This window comes from Belonocnema kinseyi, chromosome 4 (genome assembly GCF_010883055.1).
Source record: "Belonocnema kinseyi isolate 2016_QV_RU_SX_M_011 chromosome 4, B_treatae_v1, whole genome shotgun sequence".
NCBI classification, from domain to species: Eukaryota; Metazoa; Arthropoda; class Insecta; order Hymenoptera; family Cynipidae; genus Belonocnema; species Belonocnema kinseyi.
Window position 1 is genome coordinate 122,233,597 of NC_046660.1, and position 12,468 is coordinate 122,246,064.

At 32.2% G+C, this 12,468-nt stretch overlaps 2 protein-coding genes across 4 annotated transcripts in view; one reads left to right on the forward strand and one right to left on the reverse strand.

Moving 5' to 3' along the window:
- Window positions 1-1,489, forward strand: part of LOC117171253 (coiled-coil domain-containing protein 40) — a 66,115-nt gene extending 64,626 nt beyond the window's left edge. For 2 of the 3 annotated variants that reach the window (XM_033358371.1, XM_033358370.1), the window contains exons 7-9: window positions 620-910; window positions 976-1,134; window positions 1,212-1,489. In XM_033358371.1, the coding sequence (XP_033214262.1) occupies window positions 620-910; window positions 976-1,134; window positions 1,212-1,439 (678 nt within the window). In that variant the 3' untranslated portion in view covers window positions 1,440-1,489. The remainder of the gene's footprint in view (window positions 1-619; window positions 911-975; window positions 1,135-1,211) is intronic. The other variant, XM_033358373.1, reaches the window with a different exon arrangement.
- Window positions 1,490-1,493: 4 nt separating this feature from the next.
- Window positions 1,494-12,468, reverse strand: part of LOC117171254 (tyrosine--tRNA ligase, mitochondrial) — a 14,746-nt gene continuing 3,771 nt past the window's right edge. The window contains exons 2-3 of the mRNA XM_033358374.1: window positions 1,993-2,891; window positions 1,494-1,897 (exon numbers count right to left, since the gene is read on the reverse strand). Of these exons, the coding sequence (XP_033214265.1) occupies window positions 1,545-1,897; window positions 1,993-2,891 (1,252 nt within the window). The 3' untranslated portion in view covers window positions 1,494-1,544. The remainder of the gene's footprint in view (window positions 1,898-1,992; window positions 2,892-12,468) is intronic.

The window sequence follows — 12,468 nt, forward strand, 5'->3', positions numbered from 1 at the left end:
AACTCCGAATGCCCCCTCCCCATCTGTATTACCCCCCATACCCTTACGACCTGTTTTGGAGTCCAAAGAATATATAGGTGAAATTTCGACCCAATTACCGTAAACTGTAGATTTTCATAAGCATCACACGTTTTAGACCACTTTATTTTATATATTTAAATTCGGGTTGCGGTAGGAACCATGTCCAGTGCCTAATATACATGTGTATAAATTTTCAAGTCGATCTATGAAACGATGTGGAAGGTGTCGAGCCTCAACTCCACAAATTTGAATTTTACATAATAGATTTAAGGTATATGAAGACAAAAATAACGAAAATCGAGGGACTATTGTGCTATTTCTAAAATATTGTTTAAAAGCATGGATAAAATAATATTATCGAAGTTAAGGTTGAGAATGGGACAGAGTATGGTAATTAAATTTCAGGTGTTTGAATATTAAATTAAGACAATTGAAACAAAAATGGAAAAAAAGGAATTGATTATTTTGTATAGGATAATAAAAAGAAATGATTAATTTAGAAAAAAAGACAGGAAGACTTTCTATGTCATTTTTATATCAGTGGGACTTGAAGTTTACCAAAAATCTCATAATCACCCATTATAACTTCACTTTTCAGGTTCAATTAGCGTTTGAAACTAGTAAATCCTTCAAAGAAGAGCGAAGTGCTGGTGGTGATGTAGCAATAATGAAAAGTGAAATACATAAGATGGAAATGCGTTTATCACATCTAAAAAAGGTTCAGGAGAAACTGATACATGACATGGAGTTTTGCATTTCAAGAAGAGACGTTATTATGGACGGAGCCTTGGCCAAAGAAATGAAAAATCCAAAAGGAGTCCATAACCAACGAGTTATATTGCACAAGCGGTTGGACGATCGAAAAGTCAAAATCAAACAAATTGCAAAAGTAAGTGTCTTCGGAAACTAATTTTCTCATTAAATTACACTTACACTTAATTTCTGTACTTGTAGGAAACTAAACAATATGATAAAAATATTGTGACATTGGAAATAGAATTAAAAAAAGCACTGGAGAAATTAAACGAAGGCCAAAGAATTTTGAGGGAGAATGAAGATGCTATTCCGGATACTGAGAAGCAAATTATGGAAGCTGAACTTTTAAAGTATCATGTACGTAGTCCTCCTTACACTTACTTCTGTAAATTCAATATAAAGTCTAGATTATGAAAGATGTAAAAAAATTGCAGAATCTGGAAACGTTAGTTCGAAAACAGCGCAAAGCAACGATGCGTCAGGAAGTCATAAACAGACAATATAAAATGACTTTCAAATCGGAGGCTGCCTTAAGTGAAGAAATATACAATCAGCGATTTTTAAACGCCGAATTAAAAGAAATTATGAATCAAACGAACCATGACTTTCCCCTTTTAAAGAACAATATTCGAAAAATTCTCTTAACTTTAGAAGCAACATAACATGTCATTAAAAAGCAATAAAAAGACGCTGAAAATTTAAAAAACGATAATTACTAGTCTTTCTTACTTTAATAGATCATTTATTTCTCTATAACTAATAATAATTCATAACATCCACTTAACAATGTGGTAACTCCTCTTACCGACTCTAAGAAGAGTTAATTTGTTCGAAAGTATATGGATTCCTGGAGTGATCACCTCGTTTATATTTGTTATTTTTTGGTGGTTAATTTGAAATCCGCCAGCTGGAATGATTCTTAGAGCATCCTTTTCAGTTTTGAAACAATTAGCTTTCATTGCTAATTCATAGACAGTTAATCCTGGTTCACTGATAATCTCGGTCACAGTTGCTGCTTCGAATACTTGAAACACATCTTGAGGACTCATTTCTGCTAGTGTTTCTATAGAATTCTCGTAGAGTAGTGCAGAAGTGCGTCTTGCAGCTTTTAATCCCTCATCTGTAATATGGAATATTTATAATTTGAAGATAGAAGAACAAAAATTATGATTATATTTGTTTTTAAACAAGACTATATGTTAAATAAATATCTACCTCCGTGCACAAGCACAGTTACTTCTTCAGCCAGTATTTTCTGAGCTTCGCGTTTAGCAGGGTTTTTTTTATGTCTCTCTACAATTTCATTAATCTCAGGTGTCGATAAAAAGGTGAATAAATTGAGGAAGTTTTCAACATCGGCATCTGCAGTCCTGATAAAAAACTGGTACAGTTGGAAGTTAGAGCTTCTGGTTGGAGACAACCAAACTGCATTTCCTGTAGATTTTCCAAATTTCTTGCCACCTTCTGCAGTTATAAGTGGTAACGTTAATCCATACACACTCTTTTTGGTAGTTCTGCTAATTAAATCGTGCCCAGCAACAATGTTTCCCATTTGATCGCTTCCACCAATTTGAAAACGACAATCGTATGTCTTGAGTAAATGGAGCCAATCAAAAGCTTGAAAAATCTGATAAGCAAATTCTGTAAAGCTCATACCGGAATCCGACTTCAAGCGCGACTGAACGGAAGTTCTGCCCAACATTGTGCCGAGTCTAAAATGCTTTCCAACGCGACGAACAAATTCAATAACGTTTACATCATTATACCAATCTATGTTATTGACTATTATTATTGGTTTTAACTTAGAGCTTGGATCCTGCCAAAAGAATTTTTCATGATTTTCGAATATACTTTCGATGTTCTTTTTAATTAAATTGAGGTTTTCTTCCACTAAAAATGCCTCCATTTCGAGACGTTCCGATTTTCGGTGGCTTGGATCACCTATTAGCCCTGTGGCTCCACCGACCAGTGCTATAACTTGGTGACCTGCTCTCTGCCAATGTAGAAGGTTCATCAGGACCAACAAGTTCCCTACGTGCAAACTGTCTGCAGTGGGATCGAAACCAGCGTACACGCATTGTGGTGACTTTTTAAGAAGGTCGCCTATTTCACCTCTGTAAATACATTAATAAATTAAATTTTGTTTATATTCAGAATATTTGAATGAAGAAAAGATTATGGAAAGATTAAGAAAACATGTAATATGTTAAAAAATCTTTTTTAAAGTAAAAATCATTTGTGAAAAATGTGTATCTTATGAGAAAAATTTGTTTATCAAAACTGTCCTGAAAAGTAGGAAAACCCATGTTTTTCTTAATTTACTTCAAGATTATTGGTTGTACTGGAAGCGAAATTGAAAAAGCATTAAAATAAAAGTTGGAGGTCTTTATGCAATTAATATCCGCTAAGTTTATTTGAAATGATAAATAATACTTATAATTATAAATTACACTCAGCCAACATTAATAATTCTTTTTTCTTTCGCTGACTGGGCATCCTAACCTTATCTGCCAGAAGAATTAGAATCCCTTCCTGCTCAACATCGACAAAATGAACCATAAAAGTTTGGTCCGCAAGACAAAAAAGGGCAGATTTAGGTACAAACCGTCAATGATTGATTAACTGATGTCAAATTCGACAAACCATCGAGGTGTATACCTCGAAAGCGACAGCGACTCCAACAGAGAAAATATGTCACTGAGCACGAAAGCATCAGGAAGGCGAGACAAACACCTTGTCTCGCTAAGGAACCTCCCGGATGACCAGGGTTTCCAAGATGGATCCTCGGTCGCATCTTCAAGGAGAAGCAAAAAGTGTAAGTATAAAAGTATTGGATCTTTTAAGTCAAAAGACAGTAAGACGACAGTCGATATGAGCACATATGGCTTTAGAAAGGTATCCTCCACTCAACACATGATACTTGAACTCATAGAAAATGTAAGCCATAATTTTCATTGTAAAAGGAACACAGGAACTGTCTTCCTCAACGAGGAAGAAGCATTCAATAGCGTATGGCACACATGCTACACACATCCTGCCGAAAAACGACTAGTTACAAGACGACAGTTTACGACAGTGTAAGTAAGTTATGAATTTGCTATCACAGATAACAATAGTTAGCTAAAATACAATAAGAAAGACGTCATGTTGAATTTTACACTATTTTCCAGAATGACCGTAATAGTCGTAAATTTTATGATGGCCTTATTTTTATGAACGGTTTTGTGTAAGATCGGTATAAAAGTTCCCTTCTATTAATACGGAAAAATGAAAGAACAAATATGCCTCAACGTTAACGAATGTCAATCAAAATGTCGAATTTTATATATTTACTATTTTTCTCACGACAGTCCTCATACACGAGAATTTAAACTTTTCCTCGAAATCAAGATTTATGTCTTTTGTTTTATTGTGGCATTTTCGGGTTGGAGGGCGACTACGAGTAATTTTATGTTTATTACGACTGATTTTATTTTTTATTGACGACGGTTATGGTGGTTTTTAAAATATGATAGTCTGTACGACTGTTTCGATGAAGGAGAATTTAGCGTCTTCTCTTAAATAAAATTTACAACAAATTTACAACTGATTCCTTTTTATCATATATTTTTACTCATACATAAGAAAGTTATCTTGTTGAATAATGGGCTTGAGCACGCGTGTTTTTCTCATTTGAGATATTTTGTAAGTATTTGTGAATTTTTTTGCAGTTTGAACTAATTCAAATTAATCCAAAACAATCTGAAGCAATTTGTCGATATCCTTAAACCCTTTTTAATCTGTCTTTCAACCTCAAATTAAATTTTAATTTCAATACATGTCTCAAAACCCGAAATGCAATCCGAATGGATCCAAGGCTCACTTATCAATACTTCTTCATTCATGTATCAGCACCAAATTCAACACGAACGCATCCCGAATCCATTTTTCAATCCGTGCCTTCTCCACGTTTAGTACGCTAAAATTGCCTGGGATAGAGTGGATCCTAGTCGTCAAACAATGGATTACCTGCAAGAAATATTAATGAGAGAAGACACGTGACTCAGTGCGGATAGTGACACAATGAATGTGTAGTTCGCAACAAAATCATTTCGTAGCAAAAATATACTGCGAAAATTGCAAAAAGAAATCGAGTGCTACCGGTGTCACCAGATGAGGCATTTGAACCTTTGGAACGGCTTGAATGTGAAACAGTGACGGACTCCGCAGGATGGATTACATTTGTTTAGTAGAGGAGTTTGGAGAAAAAAAGCTGTACACAAAATAATATATCTGATTTTTCGTCATTTTGTATCAGACAGGATATATTTTTATCAGTCAAGGTGAAAAGCAGAAAGTAAGTATAAGTTTTGCTTTAAAAATGAGGTAATACTTTAGAATTTAGGAGCAAATACATAAAACTCTAATTATTACTACTCAAGTGAAGTGGAGGAGAGTTAGTCAGTCACACCTGACCAGAGTGGTAACACTCCTATGTATCGTTTTGAAGACATTACGTTTTAGAGTTGGGGGCCACTGCTAGATGGCTCTGAGAGGCAGTAAAATTTACTGCGAATGTGCAACCACAATATTTTCAATTATTTTGACATCTCGAAAATAAACATTAGTCGAAGTGTCAAATTGAATTTTGTAATTATTGACTTGATATTATATAACACTGTCTAAAAGTTGTACTGGGTATATTGTTATACGTACTGTGTTTATTATTATATGCGGATTTAAGAAAATATGTTGATTGGTAAGTATCGAATAAAAAAAGAAAGTACTATTTGCTTGATTAGAGGTTAGGTTTTTTCATATTTCAAAGCAGTAACAAATAACTTACAGGTGATATAAATACGGATATAAATATAAGTCATTTTTAAAGATTAAGAAGCAATGTCCTATTTACAATTTATATAATCTCTATATATCTAAGCTTTAAAAATTATATATATATTCATACAACTGCCAATGCATAATTTAAAAGTCCTTCGATTTTCAGTGCATCGAGTATCTTCATTTTTAAAGCTGTAATCTAAAAAATCAAAACATTGTACATTACAAACCTTTGTGATTAAATAATTCTAGGTAGTTTACGTACGGGCAATTATTAGTAACCTTCAAATTGTATGCACTGCTTATTTTCAATAAGGAAATTATTTAATTATCATATTATTTTATTTAAAAAAAAATATTTTAAACATTCTAAATAAAGTAAAATCCACTTTATGTGGTTCATTTTAATTTTTATAAAAATTAACAAGTATTTCTCCTCATAATAATTTATTATATGCACAGTATTTGCAGTATTATTCTTGTTGTGGAAAAAATAAGGAAATATAGTATGAAATTTATATTTTTACAATTATAAATTATTATCGCTTCCCTGTAATAATTAATATCGCTTCTTTCAATCACAAAAAATGGTACTTCTATTATTTAAATGAATATTCTACGTTTAAAAAGCCTTTTGATGCATACATTTTTCATAATTTGTAAAATTAATTTACAAGAAATTAAGAAAAATTTAATATTTGCGAGAATTTTGAGGAAGCAGAGTTTGAAAACAATTTCTGTCAGGGATCTGTAGGTTGATTTACTTTTAGTGACGGGGGCCAACGCTAGACAGCTCTGATTTGGAACGTAAGTCCTCAAAACGATACATGGGAGTGTCACCACTATGCATCTGACCACCTTTCCGAAGTTTTTTGAAAATTTAACCTACAAAAAATGACACTTCATTCAATGAAACATATATAAAAATAATAATTTTCTCACTGTCCCGACTGATTCTTGTTTTTAAAGCTCAATGAAAGTTATTCAAATAAAAATTGCAAGTATAATAACGAATTTTAGAAAAGCAGTGATTCTACAGCACAATGTGAAATGTAATAATAAAGAACGTAACTTAAATACAAACAATGGATGAAATAATAAGGACAGGGTTTGAGAAAGTTCGTCATGAAATTGAGTTTCAACCTGAAACTGGAAAAAAGCAAGGCATTTGGTTAAGGCAGATCATGTCATGTGATCGGAAGAATGGGGAAAGTTACGTTATAAAGGCTTGTGTTATAAGGCAAACATCAGTGGACGAACCCCTTTACGTTTCAAAACTTAATGTATGTTATTAATGTTTTAAGTTTATATATGTTTGTTATTTATTATATTTAAACAGTCATTCTAATATAATTTTTTGTTACAGACTGACAATACTCGCCTAATCACTCGTTTTTCATGTTAATATAGTAAAAATCAGAGTGCTACGTGCAAATATGTTGCAGCCTTAATTTACTATGTAAATAATCAAGAAAGTTTGTCTAAAACAGACAATGAGCAGAAATGGGGTAAGATAAGTGCTCGTCAGTTTGTGAAAGAAAAATATGCCAAAGGAAAATATTTCTATGAAATGTTTCCACCTCATGAAAAACCTAGTGTAAAGCCATATGGACTTGAAGATGTTTTTGATTTGAAAGAACCCTCTCCGTTGAAAAAAGTGATGATCGAAAGTCGTAAAGACAAAGATGAATGATCAATAAGACTTCTGATGGACTGTATGTTGAAACAAGTTGATATAATTTTTCAGAATAAAGAGTGCGAAAGGTGCTTAAGTACTTTCTCGACATTGTGTAAAAATTATCCACTCGAAGATAGACGGCTCTCAACCGGCGGCTTCTGCATTATGTTACAGGGGACATTTGAATGGAATATAGTGTATGTACTCTGTTGCGCCCTACCATGGTGGTCGAGTCGAAACAGTCTAATATTAAGGAATTTTCCGCAGCAACATTGTTATAAACAATTCTTGTGGCAAAATATATAAAGTTTGAGATTTTTTCACATTGTAATTTCCTTTAATTGCCAGAATGGCTTTAGTTATTCCTTAAAATAATAAATATTTAATAATATTTTATAAAATATAACAATTCAAATTTTTATAAACAAATTCAAAATTTTGATAAAACATTCAATTTTAATATTTTGCCACAAGAATTGTTTATAACAATGGTTATTATAAACTTCTCAATTATTTTTGTAATTAAATGTCATTCCTACATTAATTTTTTAACGATACTAAGACTATTTGCTAATTTGTTCATATAATTTGTTTATAATAAATAAATGGAATAATTAACAAATTATTTGTATTCCATGAGTCCCTAAATATTCACTTAAGACAATATAAAGTTTACCTGATCAGTTATTAGAGCGTAATCGAACCAAACTTGAAGGCTCTGGACATTTTTGAACGAAAAAAGTGCATTTCCTCTCTCGACCTCAATGGTAAGGTGCAACAGAGTTTATATACAATATTCCATTTAAACGTCTCCTGTAATATAATGCAGAAGCCGCCGGTTGAAAGCCGTCAAGCTTCGAGACCGAGTCTAGCGCTGAAAAATAGAAAAGGGTCGCCGAGGTTATACGAACTAAAAAGTGCCGATGCTGTGACTGCAGTGTCGGAGGAAAGAGAGAGATAGAGAGAGGGTGCAACCGACCTATGTGTAACGAACATAGGACGGTCTTGTTCAACATTTGCACCGAAGTAGATTGAGCTTATTTAATGCAATACTCAGTTTAATTTAATGTTTTTTAATGCAATTTTATTTCGATAATTAGTTTGAAAATAAAAATAATTTTGTAGAAAAGGCTTCTTTTTTTATTTCCGACGAATTTTTCCTATCTTTCAAACTTACTAACCGCTTTTTCATTTTAAAAAACTTTTTCTTAATTTTTTATTTTTATTTGAATGAAGCCATCGTATTTTTCATCCAAAAAAAAACAGAGATTGACCTATTATACATTCAAATTATTTATAATCATAAGCATTCTGCCCGCACTTCTGATATTTCTCATTGTTTTAAATGTTCTAACTTCAAATGTTCAAATAAATATACTTTTTGGAAGGAACGTAATTATAACCTACACCACCTTAAAGTGCAATTTCTCCCATTCAAAGTGCCGTTTGAAATTTCAAAATTAGTTAATTAGAAAAAAATGACATGATTTTTTCCAACAAATGTCAGAAACATGATTTTTCGCGATTTTTATTGGTTTAAACATTTTTTTCAACATTTTAAATTCGTTTAAATGGGTTTCCTACCGATTTTTTTTTTAATTGATGAATTTGCTCATTATAGTTATTTATATTTATAACTTTTATGCTAATACACCATGTTCTAGTTGAATTCAAAAATGTTGTCTTTTTTGGCGTATCTCATTCCATGAGATACGTGAATTGAGATACATATGTTTTCTTTGCTTAAGATCTCCTCTTTCCGATGGTACCAATGAAATTCCTCAAAAAATTTATTTATTATTCCAAAATGCAGCTAAACAAAAAAAACGTGGTTTTTCGTGCCTATTTATTTATTGCGATCCATTTTTCAAAGTTTTTAGAATCTGTAATTATTTTGGGACCCCACTAACCGGTGGAATAAATGTCTAAACTTTGAGAATCCATGGTTCAAAGATCGATTTTTCGTTTTAGTATTTTCAAAGTGGCGTCTTAATGGCAAAATTGTTGTAAAAACATTCATGAATTTTTTTTATCACAAAAAATAGGCACGAAAAATCAGGTTTTTTTTGTTTAAACTGCATTTTGGAATAATAAATCATTTTTTTGAGAAATTCCATTGGTACCATTGGAAAGAGATCTTAAGCAAAGAAAATATATGTATCTCAATTTTTTGTAGTGTTGAACAGTCTTAGTTATTGGCCTTCGAAGAGCAGTTACCGGTCGTGGCGTTTTGGCAGTTTAGGGGTTAATTCCAATTTTAAGCATTTTGAAAAAAAGTTAGATATCTGAAATCGTCGAAACCCGTAGATTCCGAATTAATATGTTTTAGGCTGTTAACTATGAAATTTAAGAAAACCTACTTCTAAATTTTAATCCGAAAGCTTAACAAAGGGCCCTTGAGTGTCGACTACTCTATTGATATAGTCCCTCTGCTTGTTATTTATGATCGAATTCTTATTTCAATTTCAGCCGCTCTGCTTTTTATTTATGATCGTATTTCTATTTCAATTTCGGAAAGGATATTTTAAAGCCTTTAAAACATTTAATAGAACTACCTGGACCTTTGAATAATCTGAGTGCCTGCGGAGAATTTCTCTGCGCTTCTCTGACCCTAGAGAATCTTTAGAATATACTCAGAGACTTCTTTCGGCAGGGTTGTTATATACACCAATCTCTTCGAAATTAGAAAACGAAAAGAATGGTGTATATAAACATCTGATCTCGATGAAAGGAAAAGATTGTGCACAAGGAAACCAAATGGGGGAAATTTGTCACCCATAGGACCCGGTGAGGGCAAAAAAATGTATAGGATCCATCTAGGGCTAGGAATATGTAATCAGATAGACTTATGAAATAATTAATTCCATTTTTAAACATAATTTGATAATGGTACCCCACCGAAAGAAACCTCTGAGTATATTCTAAAGATTCTCTAGGGTCAGAGAAGCTCAGTGAAATTATCCGCAGGCACTCAGGTAGATATATTCAAAGGTCTAGGTTGTTCTTTTAAATGTTTAAAAGGCTTTAAAATGTCCCTTCCGAAATTGAAATAGAAATACGATCATAAATAACAAGCAGAGGGGCTATATCAATAGACTAGCCGACACTCAAGGGTCCTTTGTTAAGCTTTCGGATTAAAATTTAGAAGTAGATTTTTTTAATTTCATAGTTAACAGCCTAAAACATAATAATTCGGAATTTAAGGGTTTCGATGATTTCAGATACCTAAATTTTTTTTTAAATGCTTAAAATTTGAATTAATACGACGCATCTCGTAAATGGAATGAGATACGCCAAAAAAGACAAGACTTTTGAATTCATCTAGAAAATTGCTCTCTGCTCGCCTGGTACGTGATGAATACAAAACGATCATTATATTACCGTTGCATCACTCTTAGAAGGACCACTAAAAGGACCTTGAAAAGGACCTAAATCTCTCAGACTATCTCCGAGACTAAATTGTTTCAAATCGATTCTGCTTAGTCTCAAATGGGCCAGGCTATTTCACTAGAGAATACTCAGAGATTTCTATCGGTAGGGTACACAAAACTAACACTGAGCTTCAAGCTAGTTATTGAACTTTTAAATTTCAGAGACTAAAGAATATCGATTATTTAAAAAAAATTTCAACTCTATTGACTTACCGACGCCGGTTTACAGTGCGTACATTGTTTTATTTCCCGCACTGACTACACGAAAATTATTATGCAAAACAACTTATTCCATTCTAATTACGTGGCAGCAACTATTACTATGATAATAAAGAATAAATATTCATTTACATAATTTATTTCACTCAGTATTTAGCTAAATTCAGCAAATATTCGGTCTTACGGTCAATGATAAAATCAAAATAAAAGCATCCGACATAACATATGAAAAAAATATTTATTTCTTTTAAAAATCCTCAAGGTTTCGACCAACACTGCGGATCTTTATCAAGAGTCGATATACAAATCTATAATTTAATAAAAAATTGTATGAGCGTAAACGTTCTAATAATTAGTGTCGTAAAAAGGATATCGGTTTGAACAAAATAAAAAAGTTATTATATTGAAACATACCTGAGTCAAAAAACAAAGTCATATTTTATAAAAACAAACAGCGTCATTTAAAAATGTTGTTTTTTTTTATAAGAAATTTTTTAACAGGACAAAATTTCTATTGATTGAAGCCTCAAAGATATTGGAGAGGCGCCAATAATTTATGAAAAATGTCACATAATTGAAACGATGTTTACAGACGGACGATACAGGCCTGACTGTCATGAAAAGCTGTAATTACGGAGGTGACAAATATTAATAAACCTCTGATGAAACGGCGCGCCAAAGCTTGAGAATATAAGATTGAATAAATTAAGTTGATTCAAATTAGAAGAATTTAAAAAGGGGGGAAGTGGGTTAATGCATAATGCTTTGATAAATTTGGTTTATATTCAATATTTCAGTTTTTAAATTTATTGAAGTGTTGATATATTTATTAATAAAAATTGATTCAATGATACGTCTTTTAAAAGTATTATTTTCTCTGGCCAAGATTTTAATATTAGAAAAATCAAAAGCATGACTAAATTTCCACGCATGTTGTGACAAACCTATGTTCAAATTGCTAATTCTACAATCTCTTTTATGTTCGTAAATTCTACTTTTCAATCTCCTGCCAGTTTCACCTATGTAGTGTTTTTGACAACCATTGCATTTTATTAAATAAACCACATTAGACAGATTTTCTATTGTTTCAGAATCTTTTTTGATACTCAATATTTTTTCTAAAGTATTTATTTTTAAAATAAACGTTAATATTAATTTTTTTTAAGGATCTCGGTAATCTTTCAGAAAGGCCTTGAACATATGGTACTAGGCAGTCTGATAAGTACCTAAAAATTCTAAGAGATGGCATTAGTATTCACTAATGTGAACCATTTTCGTCGAGCTTGATCCTTCAAATGACGTCTGTCAAAACTTTAGCCATTTATGTTTACGCATTTACAAGTTACAGCACTGAGAAGCGACTAACCTCCGAGTTTTTTTTAATGTGGAAAAATCTGAGTTTCGAGTTTTGATTAAACACTACTATCTTCGTAAGAAAACTACATCCGAGACCAAGGCCAAGCTGGATAAGTATTACCCGGACTCTGCACCGTCGATTGGAACGATTCACAAGTGGTTTACCGAGTTTCGTTGTGGCCGTACGAG